The sequence below is a fragment of the Myxocyprinus asiaticus genome, chromosome 14 (genome assembly GCF_019703515.2).
Source record: "Myxocyprinus asiaticus isolate MX2 ecotype Aquarium Trade chromosome 14, UBuf_Myxa_2, whole genome shotgun sequence".
Classification (NCBI taxonomy): domain Eukaryota; kingdom Metazoa; phylum Chordata; class Actinopteri; order Cypriniformes; family Catostomidae; genus Myxocyprinus; species Myxocyprinus asiaticus.
In genome coordinates, this window is record NC_059357.1 from 10514136 (window position 1) to 10538027 (window position 23892).

Genomic DNA, 23892 nt, shown 5'->3' on the forward strand with positions numbered 1-23892 from the left:
GGCACGCCAGCAGCGGCGAGAGTAGACCATTTTATTTATATAAATTCCACACCTGCATTCCAATCTACATTTTGATGTAATCCTTCCTCATGATCATGCACTGTGTTTTCATGAGCTGAATGGGAGGCTAAACAAAAAGTTAAAATGTGACAAGACTGCAGTATATCCAACAGACTCGTGCAGCATGTGCAAGCCATTCGCTTATCACGAGCCGGCAGTGTTTCACGTTCGGTTAATCGTGCGAGTAAAAGCGCCCACTTTGCTTCGGTCAGGCTGCGTGGATAATATCCTACATTCCGTGTTTCATTTGTTTCTTTTTTACTTTCAAAACACCACCATTAATCCTTGAAATTTCCAACCCAGCATACAGGTACACCATCCTTAAACCATGGTCACACTCAAAATTAGGCTACATTAAACGATTAAAAGAGAAAACGTAAACTCACACCGTGGGGTTTAAAAATCTGAGCATATTCAAAAAATAAATTAAACCTGGAAATAACGTTTTAGGATTTTGCAGGTGTAATTCACCAAAAAGGGCTAAATAGTTGATCGGCTTGTGATGCGCGAATGGCTTGCATGTGCAGCGCGAGTCTCGTCGCACTTTAATAGTGTTTAGCCTCCCATTTAGCTGATGAAAACACACTGTGTGATCATGAGGAAGGATTACATCAAGATGTAGATTGGAATGTGGGTGTGAAAAACGTATAAATAAAATAACCAGGAAAACCAAAAATGGTACTCCATGTCAAAAAGGTTGCCGACCCCAGGTATAAGCAATTGTAACATTCGAAAGCATCACTAAGTAATTTTTTATAAATAGTCACATGGCATTTCGTTTGGATCTCCCTTTTTAAGTGAACACACAAGACACTGATAAACTACATCGATTTGGTAAGAGAGAGAGAGAGCGAGAGACCAAGTGCAACTGGATGGCCCTCACCCGCCAGCAAAGCTACTCCAAAAAAAGGCCCATGTCTGAAAATAGCATCCCAAAACTGGTTTGCATCAACAGAGCAAAGCTCTGAGGCTCACAGGGAGGAGAAGACTGCTGTACGATGACAGGGTGGCTGTCTGAACAGGGCGGCACAACTAACAAGCCAAGTTGCAAGCTGTGGACCGGCTGTGCTGGTGGTTTGGGGGGTGGGGGGTGGGAGAGCAACAAAGGCCCTCACAAACAAACTCTTGGCTAAAAAAAAATATGCCAGAACGAGAGCTGGTCTGTCATTGTGAGACAATTTAGGCATAAAGAAACTGCAGTGGCAAATGAGTGGAAACACTCAAGTCTCCGTTCTAGAATGTACTGTAAGTGGGCGTTTGAGATGGCTAATCCATATTGGTTTCCCGATTACCTTGTAAAACTACTGCTTTGAGATCAATTGGAAAATTCCTTTTTATTGTTCACTTGTACAGCCATGAATCTATGAGGCCTGTTCTCATGTAACACAAAAAGAGGTGCTAGGCAGAATGTTAGTCTTTATCAACATTCACTTTCATTGCATCTTTTTCCATACTATGAAAGTGAATGGTGATTGAGGCATTCTACTTAACTATCCTTTTGTATTCTACAGAAGAAAGTCATGTGGGTTTGGATTCACAACAATAAACAATCCACAACTGTAAAATGGTAAAACAGTTGTACACCATTTACCATGTGACCACACCACATCATTTGTTACTGATGATTGTTTGCATCTTCTAATGGATGAATGAGTGAACCAGCCATCTGATGCCCATGTTGGCGCCCAATCGCTTCTTCTCTCCTTTCCACCAACTCACACCATTTACACCCTAGCCATGCATACATCTACTCTGAAATATCCTCGAATCAAGACAGATTACACCCCATGCGGGTCTCCAGTCCATCTCCATCACTCTAATTAACACGCTGGGTTCTTGTGTTCCACTGGGCTATTTTTTAAATTGTTGGTCAGTCTAAAACATACGCTTCACGAACGTCTTTGACCGTTGCATTGTGTCTTGTTTTTTTAATCAGTCATTGTTTCATGTCATCATTTACACACCCTTGTGTTATTCCAAAGCTGTATGACTTTCTTTTTTGTCTGTGGAACACAAAACAATATGTTAGGCAGAATTCTGCCACAGGCCACATCCACACCAATCCATTTTCGTTTGAAAACTATTTTCAGTTTCCTAATGTCATTGTTTTCCAATGTATGTGTTAATCTAGAGCATTTTCAAAATGCTCTATTTTCGGTGGAGGAATGAGGCATTCTAGTGTAGATGAGGCACGTAAACATAGCAAAATGAATGCGTTTTCAAGCAAATATGCATTAATGTGGACATGGCATCAGTCACCATTTTATTTCAGCATATGGAAAATAGATTAATTTAAAGTGAATGGTGACTGTGGCTAACATTCTGCTTCACATCTTTGTGTTTTTCACAGAACAATAGAAGTCATATGGGTTTGGAACAACATGAGGGCAAGAACATGATTTGTGGGTGAACTATCCCATTAAAAACATGTCTCAAAAACATGCAAGAACACATCCTGTGTGAACAGCCCCTTGGTCTGTTGCCTCTCTGTAGCTAGTTCACTTCTCCATCTCTTTTGGTGGGTTCCATCCATCATTGTTATTTTCCACCATCATATATCCACAACTTTGTGGTTCATTTCAAGGTACCTGCATTTTGGGATCCTCACCTTTCTCTTCCTCACTGTCCTCCACTTCTTCTTCATTATAATCATCATCTTCTTCTTCCTCATCCTCACATTCATCTTCACCTTCCTCGTCTTCCTCTACTTCTCCCTCCCAAACGTCCTCTCCATACACCTCTCTCTGTCCACCTCCTCCATCTCCAACAATACCTTGTGCACCTCTGGGACTGGTGCAGCATCCTGACTGTAGAAGGGATTGATCTGAGAGGCTCAAACTGGAGGTACAGGCCCGAGATGTACAGCAAAAGTGTGACATCCACTGCCTGAGGAGCGTGGAGGTCCGACTTGATTGCGTTGCTCCTAAGCCACCTCGTCCTGTCCGGTCGTACGGACGTGACCGTTTCCTCCTCTGCCACGTGCACCTGGCTCTGGTCCCGGCACATGCCTTCCTGACTGTAGAAGCAAAATCCATAATCCAAACAAGTGGTTTCCTGTGCCTACAGCAGGGGTCTGGTGCCACGGAGGAACGGTGTGAAAGGAGAGTCTGAGCTGTCCGTTTTAGGGTCCATACAGTTGGAAAATGTGTTCCTCAATCGCAGCCCTGCTTCTTTTCTCCTTTGGAGCAGTTTGTGGTTGTCAGTGAATGGGGAGGAGAAGACTTAGACGGTGGTTTGGTTGCTCTGCTGAGCTTCAGAGAAACCGCTGGCTCAAACTTTAACAGGAACCATGAGGAGTCTGAAGAGTTGGAGTCCAAACACCACAAAAGAAGGGAGGGCGGGAGCGAGGGCAGCAAGAAACCACTAAAACCCATCGCTCTGTGTTCTCTGCTAAACGTAGTTAAAAATGTTGGAAGGGCATGGGTCATATGCACACACGCAAGCCCTCTGCATAGACAGAGAATTAAAAAAAGCAAAAAAGAGAGTTCAGGGCAGGCTTACCAGTACAGTGCATATCCAGGTCAAGAATCTTGGCCAAACCAAGAGTGACTTTGAGGAAACTCAGCTTCTGTTTTGCAATGGAAAGGTCCTCCAGTACAGAGGGCTTTCAACAAGACTATATGTACAGTCTGTAACATCATCAACTCAGAGCTAGACATAAGAGAGATGGTCAGGACATCCCCAAAACAAACAGAGAGGAAAAGAAAGTGATGGGTAGGGGTAAGAGAAAAACAGATGGTAAGGCTTAACGAAATGTACAAGGCTGGGGGTCAGATTACACTGTTGTTGGTCAGAGGCACAGGGCTGGTTAAACTAAAGGGGGCTGGGCTCATTCCTCTCTGACCCTTGCAGCCCTGAGAGATGTATTGTATTGGGAGAGAGATAGATTGGTCAAAGCATGTCGTGCTTCGCCATAATCTCATGATGTTCAATTCGTCATTTCTGTTTTATGTGGCTCCACCCCAACAAGATACTCTATCTCTGAACAGAACGGACTCTAAAACTAGCCAGAAAGTGTCCAAAAAATGGATATCTATCTAGCTGGATTTAATGTATACATGTGTATATACTCATAATGTATATTTATTGCACAGTAAATGTATAGAAGGAAATGCAGTCTGGGTCCACCAGTCTATTGTAAAATTGAGCTTGTACAAAGACCAAATTTAAAATTCAGGAGATGCTATTGTGGGAAAAACCACAGCTGTAATGCAGACATATAGAAACAAGAGATCAAAAGATGTGTTTTAAATGTAGATGTGTTGATGTGGTTAAAATTAGGTTTCATACTCTGCTGCCACTCACAGTCTTGATTTGATTCACTTCAAAGACAATAAAATAAATAAATAAATAAACGAGACAAGACAAGAGAATGTAAATACAATTGACAAATGTTATTACTCTTTGTCCAGGAACAAACCAGAAGAGGAACTTTAAAAGGGCTCAGCTCACAAAAAACTGTATATCCAGAATTCAACACACAAAGCATTTAAGTTTAGTGCACATTCAAACAGCACTGACTCCTTACCCTACATAAAACACTTCCTACAGACTTCCCGTGACTAAAACTCTTTGAGGGGACACTATAAAGAAGACATGGTACAGGGAGAGAGATAGAATTCCCACGCCTGAAAACACACGTTAGGTGAATAGTGGGTTTCTGGCATCCTCTGTGAAATTGTTTTGCCAAATCTAGTGTGAATCTGAACATAGGGGCTATTTGAGCACAAATTAGGTCAAAATAATTTAAAGAAACAACACTTGAAAACAGAAAAAGTTTAGAGAAACCAGTCAGTTTATTCAGATTTTGCCATTCTCTTTTGCAATCACATTAGCATTAAAACATGGGTTATTGCTTATGTAAAAAAATCTATTTTTATCACTTGTGTAACAGAAGTGTTAAAGAAAGCCGAGTTTATGCGAGATTTGAAATCACTGGATAATTTTCTGCTCTTGACATCAAAAGATAAACAGGCATGCGCACAACACTTATGCACATTGGAAAACATTCAACACAAATTTGGGGTAATGTGTAAAAATCTTTTTTGATTAAACTGTTTATGATAAAGAAAAGCAGATTAAGGTGTTTACATGACCACACACGTTGTGGGCTTATTAAGCATAATTGGTGTAAAATCATTCATGTAATCGCCCTTATTGAAATGTTGCTCTGCCTCCGAAATTAAATTTATTTATTTATTTATTTATTTATTTATTTATTTTTTGCTGACATCACAAAAGCTCTCCTTTCCAACCACTTGTCAAAAAGAGACATTTCTTAAAACATGCCTTATTATTTAAATGGTCCTATGATGTTTGTTGAGGATACTATTTGTATAGGGTATTATGAAGAGCACATACGTCAAATGATTCAGCCAAGTGTGTTAATAATAAACCTCATGTATGAATTCACATATTGTGTGTACTTAGTTTTTTATTCTGACAACCGTTGCTTGGTTATCTCAGATTGCGTAGGAAGAGGAAGTCTTGGCATACATTTAAAAAGCAATAACCCACATCAAAAAAGGTGTGAAAGATTTTGTGGCAGCTCTGGAAAAATCTAAGGTATTTCTTTTAAAGATATTTCTATGAATGACTGACATGGACCAGTCTATAGGTGACAGATCTGCTCCAGCTATCTGCTAATAATATAATGACAGTCAGGGTTGGGGAGTAACACAATACATGTAACGGCGTTATGTATTTAAAATACAAAATATTAGTAACTGTATTCCACTACAGTTACAATTTAAATCACAACTTAAAAGTGAGGTCCATAAAGAAATGGTTTACTGTGTCTGGCGTGGAAGAAATTGACTGGCCTGCAAAGCCCATACCTGAACCCCACTGATCACATTTGGGGTTAACTGGAACAGCAACTGTAAGTCAGGCCCCATCGACCAACATCAGTTCCTGACCTCACTGATAGCCTTGTGTCTGAATGAGAGCAAATCCCTGCAGCCATGTTACTACATAAAGTATAGCTGAAAGCCTTCCCAAAAGAGTGGAAGCTGTTATTAGAGCAAAAGGGGAAATTGATGCCTAAGGTTTTGAAATCAAATATTCATCAAGCACATATGGTGTCCACAAACTTTTGGCCATATAGTGTATATTGTTCTCATCAAGTCAAACAACTTTCAAAATAGCAATCATTAGCTCCGTCCAACAGGAAGTCAACCATTTTGGATTGAATTTTGATTTTTTTTGGGGGGGGGATTGCAGGCCTTGAACTTTTAAATACTCCTCCTAGGGGATTCATGTGACTGTCACCAATTTAGGCAACATTATGTCTAACCCTAATGCTAAATTGTGAACAGATTTTTTATATATTGAACAGTGTTGCCATGGCAAGGCAATAAATTAATGGCAAAAAATGGGAACAGGAAGTGTCTCATTTCTTCTGCGTGTATTGTGTGACTTAGATCAAAATTGCGCTGTATGTTTGGTAATGGGGGCTGATCACATGGATATGGCTACTGTGGGACATAGTCATAGAGCCACCAACTGGAAACAGGAAGTGTGGCACTTACAACAGTCTTTGAAACAGTCCTCTTACGTTTTCCCAAATCATTTCAAAATTGTTAACAATAATGACATGACACCGCTGATGTAAAATTGTGAAGGGATTCTTGATATCTTGAAAAGTGTTGTCATGGCAACAGATCAAATTCTATGATGTTGTAGTGTATTCAGTGTATTTGACAAACTCAGCCATATGTTTAATAACGCTTATGACATGAATGTGTCGATGGTGGGTCACGGTCATAAGGCCTCCAGCTGGCAACAATAGATGTTTAAGCGTATTACAAAACTTGCCAAAATTACACAATTATTTCATTTGCCACACTCATCAAAGTTGTTAACCAATATGTCTAAGCAGAAGGTAAGACATGTTGTCTTACTTGTTTACTCAACCAAATGCATGTGTCCATCATGCACTGTTTTCTGAAAGCCACCTGGTGGAAATGGACCCATGGTGCTTGGGCCCGTCATCGTATTATTAGTATTGTTATTTTCAAGGTTTTCGCTACTTTTGGGATACTTAACATGCGTCACACACATCAGAGTCGTCGGCCATTAGGGCTGGGCAAAGTTGCGGGGGGGGCACATAAGGGTTGAAAATGGGCACATAAGGGTGGGCTCTGTAGCACCCCCATTTTCACCAACAGTCACCAAAAATGGTCCATATATAGTTCTCATCAAGCCGAACAACTTTCATACTCACAGTCATTAGCTCCACCCAACAGGAAGGCGGCCATTTGGGATTTTCTGAAAATTGCAGATTCTGAACTTTTAAATACTCCTCTTAGGGGATTCATGTGACTGGCATCAAATTTGTGCAACACCATGCCAAGACACTGAAGATGCTAAATTGCAAACAGATTTTGATATATCGAATGGGGTTGCCATGGCGAGGCATTAAATTAATGGTGAAAATGGGAAACAGGAAGTGTCTCCTATCTTCTGTATGCAATGTGTGATTTAGATCAAAACTGAGATTATGTTTAGTCTTGAGGGTCAATCACATGGATTTGACTATTTTGGGTCACGGTCATAGTGCCACCACCTGGCAGCAGGAAGTGTGGCTCTTACAACAGACTTTAAAATAGTCCTCTTATATTTACTCGAATTGCTTCAATATAGTTTAGAATAATATCAAATGCCAAATGCATGTGTCCACCTTGCATTGTTTTCCGAAAGCCACCGGGTGGAAATGGACCAGCTGTGCTTGGGCCCGTCATCGCTGCTTGCAGCTATATTATTGGTTCTCATTTCCAGCACTAGAACTGCCAGGAAACCTGCTTGTAAAGGAAAGTCAACACCAACAGAGCAACATTAAGGTTTAAAGTTGAAGTGTGTAAAAAGAGTAATTGTTTTCGGGTTATAAAATGTCATTGCAGATGTTTGCTGAAGAGGTCAGAGTACAAAGACCTCAGTCTAAACCTTCTCTGCCATTTATTAAAAGATATCCAATATCACATGTATTTGACAAGCTCTAAAGACGTTCTTATACCTTAAACCAGGTTCTACCAAATCCAAACAAACAAAAATAAACATCTTTCCTTTTGAGCCACTGATTGATGACTGCTTGGTTTTGATGTGAAGAGCTCACTAGAGGCTTGAAAAGTGATGAAAGTACACAAATAATTAATAGGTATCATAATAGGTAAACTCAGAATGATGGAGGTGACGTATCACTTGGGATGCATTTTGAAGCAGTTTAAAATGGTCTAATGCAGGGGAACTGTCAAAACCACAGATTCACAAATCTTTCCTACACAGTGTCCTAATCAGGCACTAATGCGACAGGTATTTTGTCTATCTGTACAAAGTAAAAATGCTGCTAGTAAAATCCCAGCCAATCAGAACTTATTTGATGTTTAATATACAGCTGCTGTGTAAAGCATGACTTTGGACCAATAGGATTTCTCTGTGGGCAGGGCTAACCAGCCCAACCTTGCAGAAATTGAAAACAAGTGACCAACTAAATGTCCTGTGACCTGGTTGACATGAAATACTTTTGAAAAGATGACATGTCCTGCATTTGTGACTTGCTATATTCCATCTAAAACTACTTAAAAGTAGCATGCATCTTTTATGACCTCATATTAATTCAGATGCTACATGGAATTTGTTTAGTAAAAAAATCATTTGTCACACCGCAGAATTGTTTCAAATAAACTAGTGAAGGTAACAACCACTTTAAATTGTGAAAACTAATTACAGCACCAATAATATACACTTATACATTCATATAAATTTTGACCTAAAATACTGATACTGGTAAAATTTTTTAAAAAAGGACACGCGTTCTGTGTGAACAGCCACCCAAATCCAAGGAAGCAAAAAAATATTATACAGCATAAACAACTCATAAGAGCAATTATTATTTTTCTAAAAAATTTTTTTAAAACAAGCTATGCCATAGCAGTGATAATTATATACAAAGTCACTCAGCCAGTAAACTGTTAAACAGCACAAGGTGGACACCCACCTTGTCACCATGCCAGCATCTGCACGGCATGCTAACAGCATATTTAAGTTCTACAAACTTCTCCCACGCTCATTAAGGGGACACTTCCATCTTTTTTCTATGTTTTGGCCCTATCGTGGAACACAACAGCTGGTCGGGCCATGCACCCAGTATTCATCAGAACTGATCTGTCACAATTTGAGCACTGTGATTCCATATAATGAGGAGTGACGGCTAATGTATGTCCCCAGTGATGAGGTCACGGCAGAGAGCAAATGGTAGCTGACAACAAGCATCCTCAAATGATGTGGGCAAGTTATGTAAAGGATTGCCCTGGAGACCGACGTATCTTAGACAGAGCAATCCACAGTTCCAGTGATTAGTTCTGTGTTGTGTTACATTTTAATTACATTTCTTGAGAAAAATCACACACATCAATTATCTTGTGATACAAATCAATTTTTCAAATGCCTATCGGAGAACAAAAGCCTCATAATACGCGTTTCTTTGGTGTTTCAAAAACTAGCATGCTATATAGGAAATCAGTCGCCTGGGACAATGGTCAATTAAACAGTTTAGCAGTCATTATATAAAAGAACTTGACCACAGAATGCTGCGATTGGCCAATCAAAATTACTTATCCCAGAGAGCAATGTAATAAAAAGTTTTAAAAAGCGTTGAAAAAAGAAAGAAAAAAAAAAGCAGAGGATAGAGAGAGAGAGAGAGAGAGAGAGAGAGATCACACTATCCCACTCGCCCATCAACAAGCGGCGTAGGAGGAAACTCAAGACCTCATCTCAGAATGCAGCCTTCCTACACCACTGGCCCCTCATCACACTCAGCAACAGCACAAGGTGCCCAAAGACGACCCATGAATTCACAATGGCCTCACAATCAACAGCAGAGCAAGTTTCACCCTGAAGCCCCAGCCCAGCACCCACTGCCTGAGCCATCCAACAGTCGCTGTGTTACGCCCAGGTATTATCACAACAGCCCCCTTCCCTGTCATCAGCTCCTCAACTTGTCTCAGGTTATGCAGCAAGCTTCTAATCTAGAAATGCACACCATACTAACTTATACTTCAATCAGTTGTTAACTACAATGTAAATAACATACTTATTCATTCACTATTATCATTTGCATGATTCACATGATTCTTTTTCTGTTCATCTGCTTTAACAAATGATTTGTTATAATATCTGTATTAGACCTGTTTTTGACATATTCTTGAACTTATGTTGATTTAAAGACTTAAAATTTCTTGGTTTTATCTTGCGATAAACAGCTGTATTTTAATCCTTTTAATATTGTAGTGAAACTGCTGAATATTAGCTTTTGGAACATTCAAGGTTTGTGCTCCAGGATATTTGGACTAAAAAGTAAAAACAATGATTTTCTGAACAGCATTTCTAATGTTGACATCCTGATTCTGATAGAGACGTGGTGTAGATTGGATGTGTCCACTCGGTGTCCAGCAGGTTACTGTGAAGTCTTGGTGCCCTCCTGGAAACTGAACTCAGTTAATCGTGGTAGAAACTCTGGAGGTTTAGTTATATGGATTAGAAATCATCTTGCACCCTTTATAACACCCCTACAACAAGGTAAAAACCACATATGGTTCAAATTAGACAAGAGTATAGGAATCATAGAAAAAGACCTGGGTAGGGTTGCATCAGCTGTGCATAAGGTCTCACGTAAGTTGGTACTTAAACTTCACATTAAGGGCTTAGTAACTACTAGATAGTTTGTAACCAAGTCAGTGCTTAATTTGGTTGCACCACCTGTTCTTAAGGTATGACTTAGCTATTAAGTCATAAGGTCTCCGCAAAGTAATGCATTGTCGCATAATATGACGTTTACCTGTATTGATCCAATATACAGCCTTCAAATTTGTACACAGAACTGTTAAAAAGCCATGAATTTCAATTTGATCTTGTTACGGTTGATGTTTAAACCTTGTTTGCTCACGTAACTGTCAGCTGTAATAAATTATATCCCCATTAAAATATGATACGTATTTGATAAATAGTATATCTGCCCTGCGCAGTAAAGGCTTCTTTCTGGCAACTCGACCATGCAGCTAATTTTTGTTCAAGTATCGTCGTATTGTGCTCCTTGAAACAAACACACTGTCTTTTTCCAGAGCAGCCTGTATTTCTTCTGAGGTTACCTGTGGATTTTTCTTTGTATCCCGAACAATTCTTCTGGCAGTTGTGGCTGAAATCTTTCTTGGTCTACCTGATCTTGGCTTGGTATCAAGAGATCCCCCAATTTTCCACTTCTTAATAAGTGATTGAACAGTACTGACTGGCATTTCAAGACTTTGAATATCTTTTTATATCCTTTTCCATCTTCATAAAGTTCCATTACCTTGTTACGCAGGTCTTTTGACAGTTCTTTTCTTATCTAGCCTGCTCAGTGCATCCACGTGAGAGCTAACAAACTCATTGACTATTTATACACAGACACTAATTGCAATTTAAAAACCCACAGGTGTGGGAAATTAACCTTTAATTGCCATTTAAACCTGTGTGTGTCACCTTGTGTGTCTGTAACAAGGCCAAACATTCAAGGGTATGTAAACTTTTGATCAGGGCCATTTGGGTGATTTCAGTTACCATTATGATTTAAAAAGGAGCCAAACAACTATGTGATGATAAATGGCTTCATATGATCACTATCCTTAAATAAAAGACAGTTTTTTTACATGATCAGTCATATTTTCAAAATCAATGCCAAAATTTCACAATTTCTGCCAGGGGATGCAAACTTTTGAGCACAACTGTATAATATTGTAACTTTGAACGTGTGGAAACTGCACCGTTAAAACGGTTTAATGTTGAAGAGACGCTTAAAAGTAAGATTTTTCTCTCTCGTAAATGTAAACGAGTGTAAATGTCAACATCATACTGTATGTCGAAAGGATTGAAGCCTGTCACACAAAAAATTAGCTCATTGATGTCAAAGTATCAGTCTGCTTTTTTATTCCAACCGTTACTCCTGGTTGGAGGCTTCCGTAAATATTTCGTAGGGCTACGTTCTACCTAAGTTTAATGGTGCAACGCTCAAATATTTAGTAGTGCATAAATTGTGACTTAGTGCCCATTTACGCCACAACTAGGCTAAGTCGTAACTTAGGTATAGCTGGTGCAACCGGCCCCTGTTCCTCTATGGAATCTATATCCCTCCAGCAGAATCTCCATACTATGATGAGGACATTTTTCAAAATACTCCTCCTTACGAGACTCACTCTACACCAAAATACAAATGTCTATCCCTGAGTTTCAATCACTAAATGAGAAAGATCTATTTAAAATCTTACTTGGTGGCCTATCATTTACACAAGTGCCATAAACTTAGAGAACACAATCAGTGAACATATCCACTATACACCAACAGATCTGTTACTTGATGCTACTTGCTATGTACATACAGTACTGTATACCAGTTGTTAAAATGACACCATCTCTTTATTTACCCCTCCCTCCCTCCATCTTATTGTTATTATTTTTTATTATTATCATAATTACATTTACCTTTTTTTTTTAATGCTTTGGCAATATGTACTGAAGTATGTCATGCCAATAAAGCAACTTGAATTTGATACAGAGAGAGAGAAAGAGGAAAGAGAGGGTTATGCTAAGGATGATTTTTCTCTTAGTGATGCAAAGAGAAAAGGTGTAATTTATAAGCTGAGACAAGATGATTATTAAAGTGCTCACCATTTTCATCCAAGAACAGACACCTCCTCTGCCTTTGTTATGAATCCAAACAGATCCAAAATTGTCCACTCGCCTTGTGTAAACAGAAATTCACTTCCATGTTCTCCGTATTTTAAGCAAACTCCTGCTGATCTTAAGCTCCTACTTGAGTGATATTGACAAACTGACACTCAAAATGAAGAAAGAGGTGAGAGCTTTTTTTTGGTGGGGGGAGGCAGGGAAGCGTCAAAGAGAAAGTGAGAAATCTGGGACAGGACAGAGTGATACAGAAGGAGAAAGAGAGAGAGAAAACGCAGATCATGGCGTATGTGGAAGTCACAGTGTCACCTGGGACAGGAAACGAGGAGGTGTCATACTTCCAATTATAACCCACTTGTGCGACCCGCAGCCACTTAAACTCTGGGCTATTTTCAGCCTGCAGAGGAGAGGTGCAACAACTAGAGGGAGGGAGTGAAAAAAGGTCGAGAGTGATGAGGACAGAGAGGGAGAATGGCACTGAAAGGGCCAAGGAAAACGCATCACACATTCAAAGATGCTGTTGTCATGACGAAGTGGCGGGTAACAAAGCAAAGGAGGTGAAGTCACTCCATATAGGGTTCTAACATCCATTTTGACGCTCCTTACCTATATGTTCAGCTACAAAAAAAATGTTGTGAAAAGATGATACTTTCTTTGCAACCTTTGGGGAAAAACGTGTGCATACTGTGTTTTCTCAAGCCCTCCACATACCTGTCTTTTATGAACAGTGCACAACTGTGCACATTTCCTACAACCTCATAAAATCCATTTGCAGACAAAATATGCTATTCTAGTGATGCTCTGAATTGAATGGGAGCAGCACAATAATGACTGCAAGCTAGATACACAACAAAGCTGCAAATCAGCGCAGCCCAACATGCTTAAAGGCTCATTTGAGTGTCTGAGGCATAGACATACACTTAGTCAGCTTATTAACGCTGTAAGAAAACCATACACTGCATATTTTCTCTGTCCCATCACCTCTTACTGTCATATGTCCCTGCTACAAACATTTTCCTAATGCATTCACTCTTTCATTTACTCACTCACTCTTTATTATCCATGCATCCGCACATTCATTCTATCATTCACTGATGCATCCATCCCTCCTCTCACTCACTCACTCACTCATCATCCATACACAAATTAATTAATCCATTCATGCACCCTATCATCATCCACCATCCATTCATTCAATCTGCCACCCATCCATCAAGCACTTATTCATTCATCCATTTACTTATTCATCCATTCATGCACTCCATTTCAACAACCACCAATCTATCCAGCCAAGCCATCCCTTCAATCACTCAACCAAACCTTCATTTATTCATTGCTCTTTTAATTTATTCTTCATCTATCCATCCAACCCTTCAAACACTCACCAATGCATCTATCCATCCACTCATTCCAACAATCACTCATCCACTCCTTCATTCATTAATTGATCTTTTCACTTATTCATTTTTCATCCTTCCATCCATCCCTTAAAGCACTCATCAACTCATTCATCCCTTAGATCACTCATCCAAACTTCCATGCATTCATTGTTCATTCATTCTTCATCCATCCATATATTCACCCATACCTTCAAGCACTCATCCATTCATGCACTCATTCATCAATTTATCAAGCCAACCTATCCCTTTAATCACTCATCCATACCTTTATTCATTCATCGATCTGTTTATTCATTCATTCTTCATCCATCCACCCATTCCTTAAATCACTCATCCAAACCTTCATGCATTTATTGATCTTTTCATTAATTGATTCAGCTATTCATCCATCCATCCCTTCCAACACTCATCTAAACATCCATGCATTCACTGATCTTTTATTGAATTCTTCATCCATCCACCAACCCATCCAACCAATACATCCCTTCAATCCCTCAACCAGACCTACATTCATTCATTGCTCTTTTCATTCATTCTTCATCTATCCTAACATCCATCCTTCCCCTCAAGCACTCATCCATCCATCTATCATCCATCCTTTTAATCACCCATCCATACCTTTATTCATTACTCTTTTCATTCTTTTTCATCCATTCATCCCTTCAGTCACTCATGCCTACCTTCATTCTAGGGATGTCCCAATAATGGTACTGGTATTGAAATCGGGTTCAATACCGCGGTCATGTACTCGTACTCATGCTCGTAAAAATGCTCCGATACCAAAAGCTGATACCATCTGACATACAAATTTCATTACGTAAACATTCAGAGCACAAATTAAAATCACGTTATGTCCTAGTGAGATTACTTAACCGCAAAAGCTGTGATTTAGTGAGATAAATATATAGTGCTACACGCTTCAAATGTGAGCACTTGTGAATGTGTGGGGACAGTGTTGTGCTGAAGTCCATTGCACATACCTTTTAAAGCTCCTCCTTGGCTCATACAGGGAAAACACTGTCATGAGCATCAAGTGCACTGTTTGTAGCAGATGACAGCAAACAGAGTGCAAATTCACTTTGTAGCGCGAGGTACACACAGACTACATACTTATTTAATTAAATAGCAGCCTTTTGCGGTTTAATAATCACTTTGAGTCACATAGCGACTGGCTTTTCCTGACTAAAAAGCTACCGTCATTACACTGAAACACTTCAAAATAAAAGCTTAATTTAAATGAAAAAAGTAAGGCAGAAATATATCACTATTGTAAAGTTATGTAATATTCACTATAATACTACTACGACTACTACTACTAATAATAAATCAATAGTAATTGTATTAAAATTAAGCAATAACCCACATCTGTGATGCTCTGTAGTGCAGCACTTAATTTGATAAAAAATAATACAATATTATGTTGCAAATTAATCGTTATATTTTCATTGGATTAAAGTTTTAATGAATTAATTTATTTAATTTAAATTTAATTGAAATAAACTGCTGATATGGAGTTCAGAAAAAAAAAAAAACGGGTATCTGACTCAGTATCACCAAATACCAAGAATGAAGTATCGTTACTTGTACTCGTTGTCAAAAAAACTGGCATCAGGACATCCCTACTTTATTCATTCACTGACCTATTCATTCATTCATTCCTTCCTTATCATTCATCCATCCATCCATCCCTTCAATCACTCATCTAAACATTCATGCATTCATTGATCATTTTAATTTTTCATCCACCCATCCCATCAAGCACTCATCCATCCAAATAACCCATCCCTTCAATCTCTTATCCATACTGTCATTCATTCATTGATTTTTTCATTCATTCTCCATCCATCCATCTCCTGAATACGAAAAACACACCCTGTTTGTGGTTACGGACAATGCTAATCTACCACATAAAATGAAACAGGAAGACTGAAATGCCCTGTGATGCCAGTAAGCCCTTCGTTGCTGGTATGCTGTTGAGTGTTTGAGAGGTAATGTAACCGTCAGTGAGCTGCCACTGAAATTAACCACCCCTCACAGGAGGAAAAGAGAAATGTTCCATAATAGATTCTACCAACACATATTAAACACCGAGCACAGAGGTCATGTTACTGTACTTGCATGTGTACATTATGCTGTTCAAGAGTATATGTGTGTGCTTGTTTACCTGTATGCAATTACAAAGTAAGTTACATAAAATGTCAATGATTAATTTAATTGCATTGGCTAAGACAGCTGCAAGGTCAAAGGCCATTGATCAGTCACTGGAACGGAAGCCGTTGCTGTGTAATGCTTGCCATCATTAGGGTGGAAATGTAGCTTTCAATTGTAGGAAATCATTATGACCAAAAAATGGTTACTCCTGAATGTTTCGTTTGGAGAAGAACTCCAATGTGTGTTACCAAGATCATCCATCTGGACTGCCATCATGAGATCATGTGAGCTAAATCTCCCTCCAGCCCCATCGGTAATTGCAGCTTCGGTCTTTTAAGACAGACACATGATTTTATCTTAAGCCTATTAAAGTGTACAGTACAAGTGTGGAGATACTTTGTGGGAAAAATTACTATGTAACGAAAGCAAATGTAAGATCAGAACAGTTGTGCTTATAAAAGCTAGAACAGGATTCAATTTTTGCTCTTAGCCTCTTAAAGAGATTCTGTCATCGTTTACTCATACTCATGTTCCAAAGAGTTCAAATTTACCCCAAAATTTCATTATGATTTTTATGAAAGGAAAAAGACCAGTGACCCAATGTCAGTGTAGAACAATACATGACATGGAACGAAAAGGAAATCACACTCTCAGAGCTATCCTGCTTCCAGAAGAGAGTGGGTAAACAATGGTCATTGTGATGGGATGGAACTTCCGCGAGCAGGCTGGACTGGACACACTCAGTTGAACAATTCGGAAATGATAAAAGCAGGAAAAACAATGAGTGAAAAGCCACTGACGGTAGTCCATGTTTCAAGGGGGGAGATGGAATGGCTGGGGAGGTTAAAGAGAGGCTACAAACAAGAGAATGTAACCTCAGAACTAAGTTCACAGAGGAAAAGGTGTATAACACTCATTGCTATGTTTGGGTTGAAGTTGGGTTAAGGTATTGTGTACTAGCAATGTCCACCAGAAATGTCTACACTCAGACAACACTCTCAAAATTGAAAACAACCAAACAGAAGACAACCTATTTCTTGTGAAATTGTGTTAAGACGAAACCTCTACACCATTGGTTGAAGCTGGCCTTTTAAAGGAATATTCTGGCTTATTTTAAACTTAAAGGTGAAGTTTGTGATTTCTGCACCACAAGCATCACTGAACAGAATTGCAAAAATGACAAATAGGTTTCCAAAACAGTACCCAGTATTCGATTGATCGGCAAACATATAGTCCTGGCCCAAACTCGCACCTTTGGTCAAGCCAGAGTTGATGTGTAATGCTGGTCAGACATGCTCAAACGAGTGTTGTCATTTTAGCTTATTATAAGGGACTCATCCAAACTTCCATGCACATGGCAGTCGTGGGTTGCATTTATTTTTTTTTTGTACTTATTTCCAGAATACAGCATTTTTTCCATGCTTGTTTTTCCAGACCAGGTTGAACGCTCCTCACTGCCAATTGGAGAAAAAAAATGGGGTAACACTAGCTTTGGTGAGGCAGCTCGCTTAGATCTGGCAACACAGTATTAATAAAATAGAGCAATGTTTTGATATTGACACAGAGCCACAGTGTTCACAATTTGTTCACAAAATTTTCATTAAAGGGGTGGTCCCATTAGGCTTTGAGCATGCAATTTTTGTTTCGGACAACAAAACGGACCAGGATATAATGTAACGCTCGAGTGTTTCTGGATTTAATAAACAATAAATCACAAATAACAAATAATATTACATTCAAAATGTTAGAATATACCATCTAATCACTTTCCAGCAATAATAAAAACATGCAGTTTTGAACTATGGATCCTTTGAATTGAGCCAAGTCGTCATTGTGTTACGTTTCCATCTTCTATTGGTCACACGCCTTCTTGTCATCCAGATTCAGCATAGTGCACAATTTCTGCACATGAGCTTGCGTTTCTGGTCTGCCGCGTTCGGATGCGTTTGATTGGGAGTGAATGGAATGCAAAGTGTAGTGTGACCGCCGCTTAATAGGTATTGAGGATGCATTCTCTAGTCCTTTAACTGAAAATATCCTGTATTATATTAGGTAATGACCTAAAGTATCATCTAAAACTCATTATATATAAAAATCATACACGCACAAAACATCTCTTAGCTAAAAGTCTACAGCTCACAGAACTACCAGCAGCATGGATGCCAGTGGCTGGACAACAACACGGCACCCTCGATGGATGTGATTAGCATTTCTGAAACATTTACAGAGCACAAACAGTCCTTCAGCTGCTCTGCTTCTCTCCACAGAGACTGAGTGAATGAAGGTGGGCAACTGAAGGAGGAAGAAAATAAAATTGGTGCACCCTTGTGGTTGCTAAGAGAAGTGCAGTGTCTGTGATTAAGAATAAATAGCAGAAAAGCATTGCAACTGCTAAATAACAACCTTAACTCAAGAATGAATGTTTAATAAACTTTAGATTCAACTAAAAAAAAAAAGAAAAAAAAAAAGAAGACTGATCCTTTCTACAGAGGTAAAGAGCATAGTTCTGATCAATAGTGTAGTTATGCAATAACAACATATATATTGACCATAGGCCCAAGCGTCTACTTCTGTGGGTAGAATGGTATATAGTTATGACTTAACCAATATCTGATTACTATCTTCAGTCTCTCACTCTTCACAAAGAAATGAAGATATGGCCAAACAGACACCCTGTCAAAACAAGAAAAGAGATAAACCCTTTTCTCTTCTCAACACACAAAATAACATACTGCTGCATCCTGTATACATTGTTACCTCTCTCTAACACACACATACACACACATACACACACACACATACACACACTTGCTGGGAGGATGTCCTGCAAGTTCAACAAATAAACTTCAATTGGTTCAAAATGTAGCTGCCAGAGTGCTGACTAGAACCAAGAAATATGATCATATTAGCCCAATTTTATTGTCGTTACATTGGCTACCTGTTAAATTTCGATGTATTTTAAAATTCTGTTAACTACATACAAAGCTTTGAATGGTCTAGCTTCACAGTCTCTCTCTCTCAGGGGACAGACACGAAGACTCTGGTCTGTCTGTCTCTCTCCTCTCTCTGTGAACTGGCCATCTTTTTATCTGCCCTGACTCTCACTGTGAACATAAAGATGGTAATTAGTCACAATCCATCTCAGGTGGCCGTCCTTACCACGCCCTCACCTCCACACTCATCTATTTAGCCAGGCATACACCTAATTTATCCATCAATTAGGCTGCTTTAGTTAGGTATGCTGGAACCAGAAACATCTATCATGAGCTATAACACTGCATAAAATTGAATAACATCTACACTAATATTATTCTATTTGTTTCCATGTCTAAACCGGGATTCATATCCCGAGGTTACCAGAGCCAACCAGATCCAGCTCCGTTCCTGCTTGGTGTCGGACTCCACTGCTACGTGTCGCTGAGTGATGACGACTAAATGCAGCCGGTGCTAGCCAGACATCACTTCAATCTTTTACAATGGACTTCAGAGGATGAACTGATGCCAACTCCAACAGTAAGACATTGGATACTTCATATGCAAGCTGCTTTGAAACGATGTGTGTTGTGAAAAGCACTATACAAATAAAAATGACTTGACTTACACACACACACACACACACACACACACACACACACAAACAAACTTGTTTTTATATCTTTGTGGGGACTCTCCATAGACTTACATGCATTTTATGGATTTTAGACAGATCTCACGATAATTTCTATCCCTTAACCCTAACCCTACCCCTAAACCAAACCGTTTTGCATTTTTACATTTTCAAAAAAACATAGTTTATTATGTTTAATAAGCCATTTCCCTCATGGGGACCACTGGCTGGGCCCCACAAGGCAGGTGATCTCAGGTTGTACTATCCTTGTGCTGATATTTGGTCTCCACAATGTAGTATAAACATGTACACACACACAAACTCGTTCTCACTCTCTCTGATGAGTAAGGTGAAGGCATTTGTGCTCTCAGTAGGAGTTCTGGCATTCAGCTGTAGTGTTTGAGAAGGGAAACAGGAGGTGGCTCTCACCCAGAGCAGTAAAGCAGGCATACACAAGCACAAACACACAGTATACATGCAACCCACACAAATATAATATGAAAAAGCAAACAACTTCAAGCACGCACAAACACAATCGTATGAATTTACACTGGGCACAGATGTGTAAACAATTTAGTTACAACTAAGTTGAGTTACAACATCTCTTAGACTATAATTTTTCCTGTGGCAGATGGGTTTGGCTTTGAATGGCATGTTCTTATTCGGATCGTGACATGCGTATCTGCGTTACCTGGTAGTCTTTTGATTGGCTGTAGACGCATGTTGATGGCCTGGTGTGAGAGCAGAGGAGAGGAGGGGAGAGAGCGCGACACACCCTCCATGATCCGGATGTGCTGCATGCCCTCAGTCACTGGGAGAGGAGGGATGGCGTAATCCCCCTCAAACACACATTCACCCTCCACAGAGTCACTGCCTGCAGGGACAGAAAATTGGGGGTGGGGGTTAGTTCCAGAATTAACTGCACATTCTCATTATTTGCACTAACAGCTCATAAAATGTAAAAACTCACTTGAACATGAGAGTGTGAGAGGCACAAACACATGAACTTAGTCAGTACAGCTTATTAACATTTCACTATCACTGTTCCTGATAAGGCAACACCTCCAGATTTAAAAACAGACAGAAAGAGAGAGAGAAAGAAAGAGAGAGAGAGAGAGAGAGAGAGAGAGAGAGAGAGAGAGAGAGAGAGAGAGAGAGAGAGAGAGAACACGCTATAATATAGAGATATAAACACTTTGGCAATACAAATGTGCACATATTTGTCATGTCAATAAAGCACCTTAAAACTGAAACAGAGAGAGAGAGAGAGAGAGAGAGAGAGAGAGAGAGAGAGAGAGAGACTAGAAATGTTGACAAATGCCTGTAGCTGTCATGGTCGTGTGATTTGACATATTGTGTAACAAATAAAAGCACACACTTAAATGAGAGAGATGATAATTTATTCAGTATGGATAAAACGAGATGAATTACAGCTCTCTGTACCTCAGTATTGTCCATGCCTATGACTTCAACCTGTGCGCATTGGTATCTACCATATGAACTGCTGTGCCACGGCTCCAACAAAAATGAAGTTTTTATCTATATATTTTTGAGGCATCGATATATTCAAATTTAAACCAGAAGCCCAAATTCCATACTTTCTAATACACTCAGCTGGCCTCTGTTTAACATTTTAGCGTTTTAGCACAATGTGTGACTTTTTAGACGGTCCCTTACCCACATTAGGCAACATTTACAACGAATATCAAGGTTCAATTAACAATCTTGACCGTTTTCGCCGTGACGCCATCTGACCAGCTAAAAATACCGGACAAATTGCATCCCGTATTGATTCGATACGGGACGCGACTTTTCATCTTTAAAAACGGGACAATCCCATACTTTTCCCGTATTTTACGGGACGGGTGGCAAAACTACACGTAAATGAAACTGGTGTAACTGCGCAAACTGAACGATTAGAAATGATAACGTTTATTATGCAATTTATCTGTGTGTAGCCTTGAATACTGTGGTAAAGTTGGTTTCATATTCACACATTCGGACTTCTTTTGTCAATAGTTTTCTAACAATGGATGCAATACGATCATTGTTTGTAAATTATAATAACTGGCATGTATGACAATCAACTACAACTAATTTAATCAAACAAAATACGGGATCATCGATTTTGTCATATTTTCTCAGAATCTCCACTGAACGTGTGTCGGAGAAGTTAGGGACCATCTATAAAGGGTGCGATTTTTTTTATTTATTTTTTGCTACCAGCATGTGATGAAACCACATTTGTTTGATTAAGACACTGATCTGCGTGCTTCATTATTTCTTTGTCGTATGCCTTTCCTGTACTGACAGTTGGTACATTTCTTTTCTTGTGCAACCTTAATGCACTTTTGATTATTTCAACCATTGTGTTACTAATTGAGTGGATGTTGAATATATGGACATTGAAGGTTGAATACCTCTGACATACTGGTCTGCTTTAGAAATATAAACTTTTATTGATTTTTGATTTTAATAAATAAAAAAAAGTGAGTAGCTTCTACATTGTTGTACAGATTAATTGGTACTAATGTCTACTAATACTAATATTTAAAAAACATTTCACCTCATTATACTCCTCAAAATGTTTGTATATTTAAACAAACTTTTGTATAGCCTAATTATAATTTCAATACTTGTTAAGTGGTTAGACAGTGTTGGAAAAGACTGTATATGTTCTGAAACACTCTTTAAAGGACACAGTACACCTTTTGTTAACTGTGTTTGTGTCTGTTAAGATATGATGACATTTTGAAAATTTTACTAGAGAATGGTCATTTCACTTTGAATGATTAAAAATAATTAACAAATGATTAATGTTTCCTTCAGAGCCTAGGTTACTAGAACTTTTATTTTGCACCAGTCACCCCAAAATGTCAATACCTTTTTAATGGATGGACACAGTTCTTCAAAACAAATTGAACAATTATAAGGAGCCCTCTACAGCAGTGTTTCCCAAACTGGGGTACGCATACCCCTGGGGGTACGTGAGGTGACAATGGGGGTACGCGAATTCTGAGATTTACCGTTCATTTAATTTCATCACAGTCTTAAATAACATTCAAACTCAGTTCATGTATTTCTCACTGTCAAAAATAATTTTGTATGCCCCCTAGTGTAGAAACACCAAAATGGCTGTGTCATAAAGGTCAGATAAATATGCAATGAAATAACTCTATCTTTTGCAGTTAAAAAGATGCATCTACTCATGCATTGTGTGTCACACAAGTATCTTTTTTCGCCAGCCCAGCACATTGCTAGGTGACGTAGCTTAGTGTGATAGCAAGTAAAATTGATACTTCACTGTTTTGCCAGCCTTTTTTTTTTTTTTTTCGTAGTTTGTATTTAAGTTTAGATGCTGTTGGGCCTCATGTATTCAGATAGAACACAAAGGCAGGCCTAACACAGTTGTAAAAACCTAACTCAGCCCCCACATACCAGGTCATAAATTATACTGATAAAAATCGCGCCAAAATCAAACAAAGGGAGTCCAAAACAGACTACAAATCCCATGAAGCCTTGCTCACTAAAGGATCGAACTCTCAACTCCTATTGGATGAGGCACACAACAAAACGTCCCTCAAACCATGACATCATCAGGAGTAGAAATACCTCTGAAATTCTTCCGGGATTTGCTTCCAGCAACTTTGTTCGCCGAGTATAGACGTAGCTCATCGCTGCTCTCAGGTGCAACCTCGTGGCACAAGGAAGTAACGTCCGACTTGAAACTGTGGCCATGCAATCTCTATCTTGCTGGACGAGTTGAGATTACTCTGTGTTCAACCGAACACTCTAACGGATCCGAAGGAGACCGCTAAGCAATCCGCATCTTCATCCGTTTGTCTGCAGAAGTGATGAGATTAAAGATTTCTCTTCCATCTTCAATCAAGTCGACATTTCTGATTTCTCTGTCAGCCCGCCGAGAATCAGCAGCCGTACTGCCCGCCGACAGAGCGAGGA

General features: G+C 39.2%; 1 protein-coding gene across 3 annotated transcripts in view; it reads right to left on the bottom strand.

The window, feature by feature from the left end:
- Positions 1–23892, bottom strand: part of LOC127452221 (protein TANC2-like) — a 225377-nt gene that overhangs the window by 61150 nt on the left and 140335 nt on the right. For 2 of the 3 annotated variants that reach the window (XM_051717561.1, XM_051717562.1), the window contains one exon: positions 20624–20806. In XM_051717561.1, coding sequence (XP_051573521.1) covers positions 20624–20806 — 183 coding nt within the window. Of the gene's footprint in view, positions 1–12756; positions 12775–20623; positions 20807–23892 lie in introns of those variants that run through there. The other variant, XM_051717563.1, reaches the window with a different exon arrangement.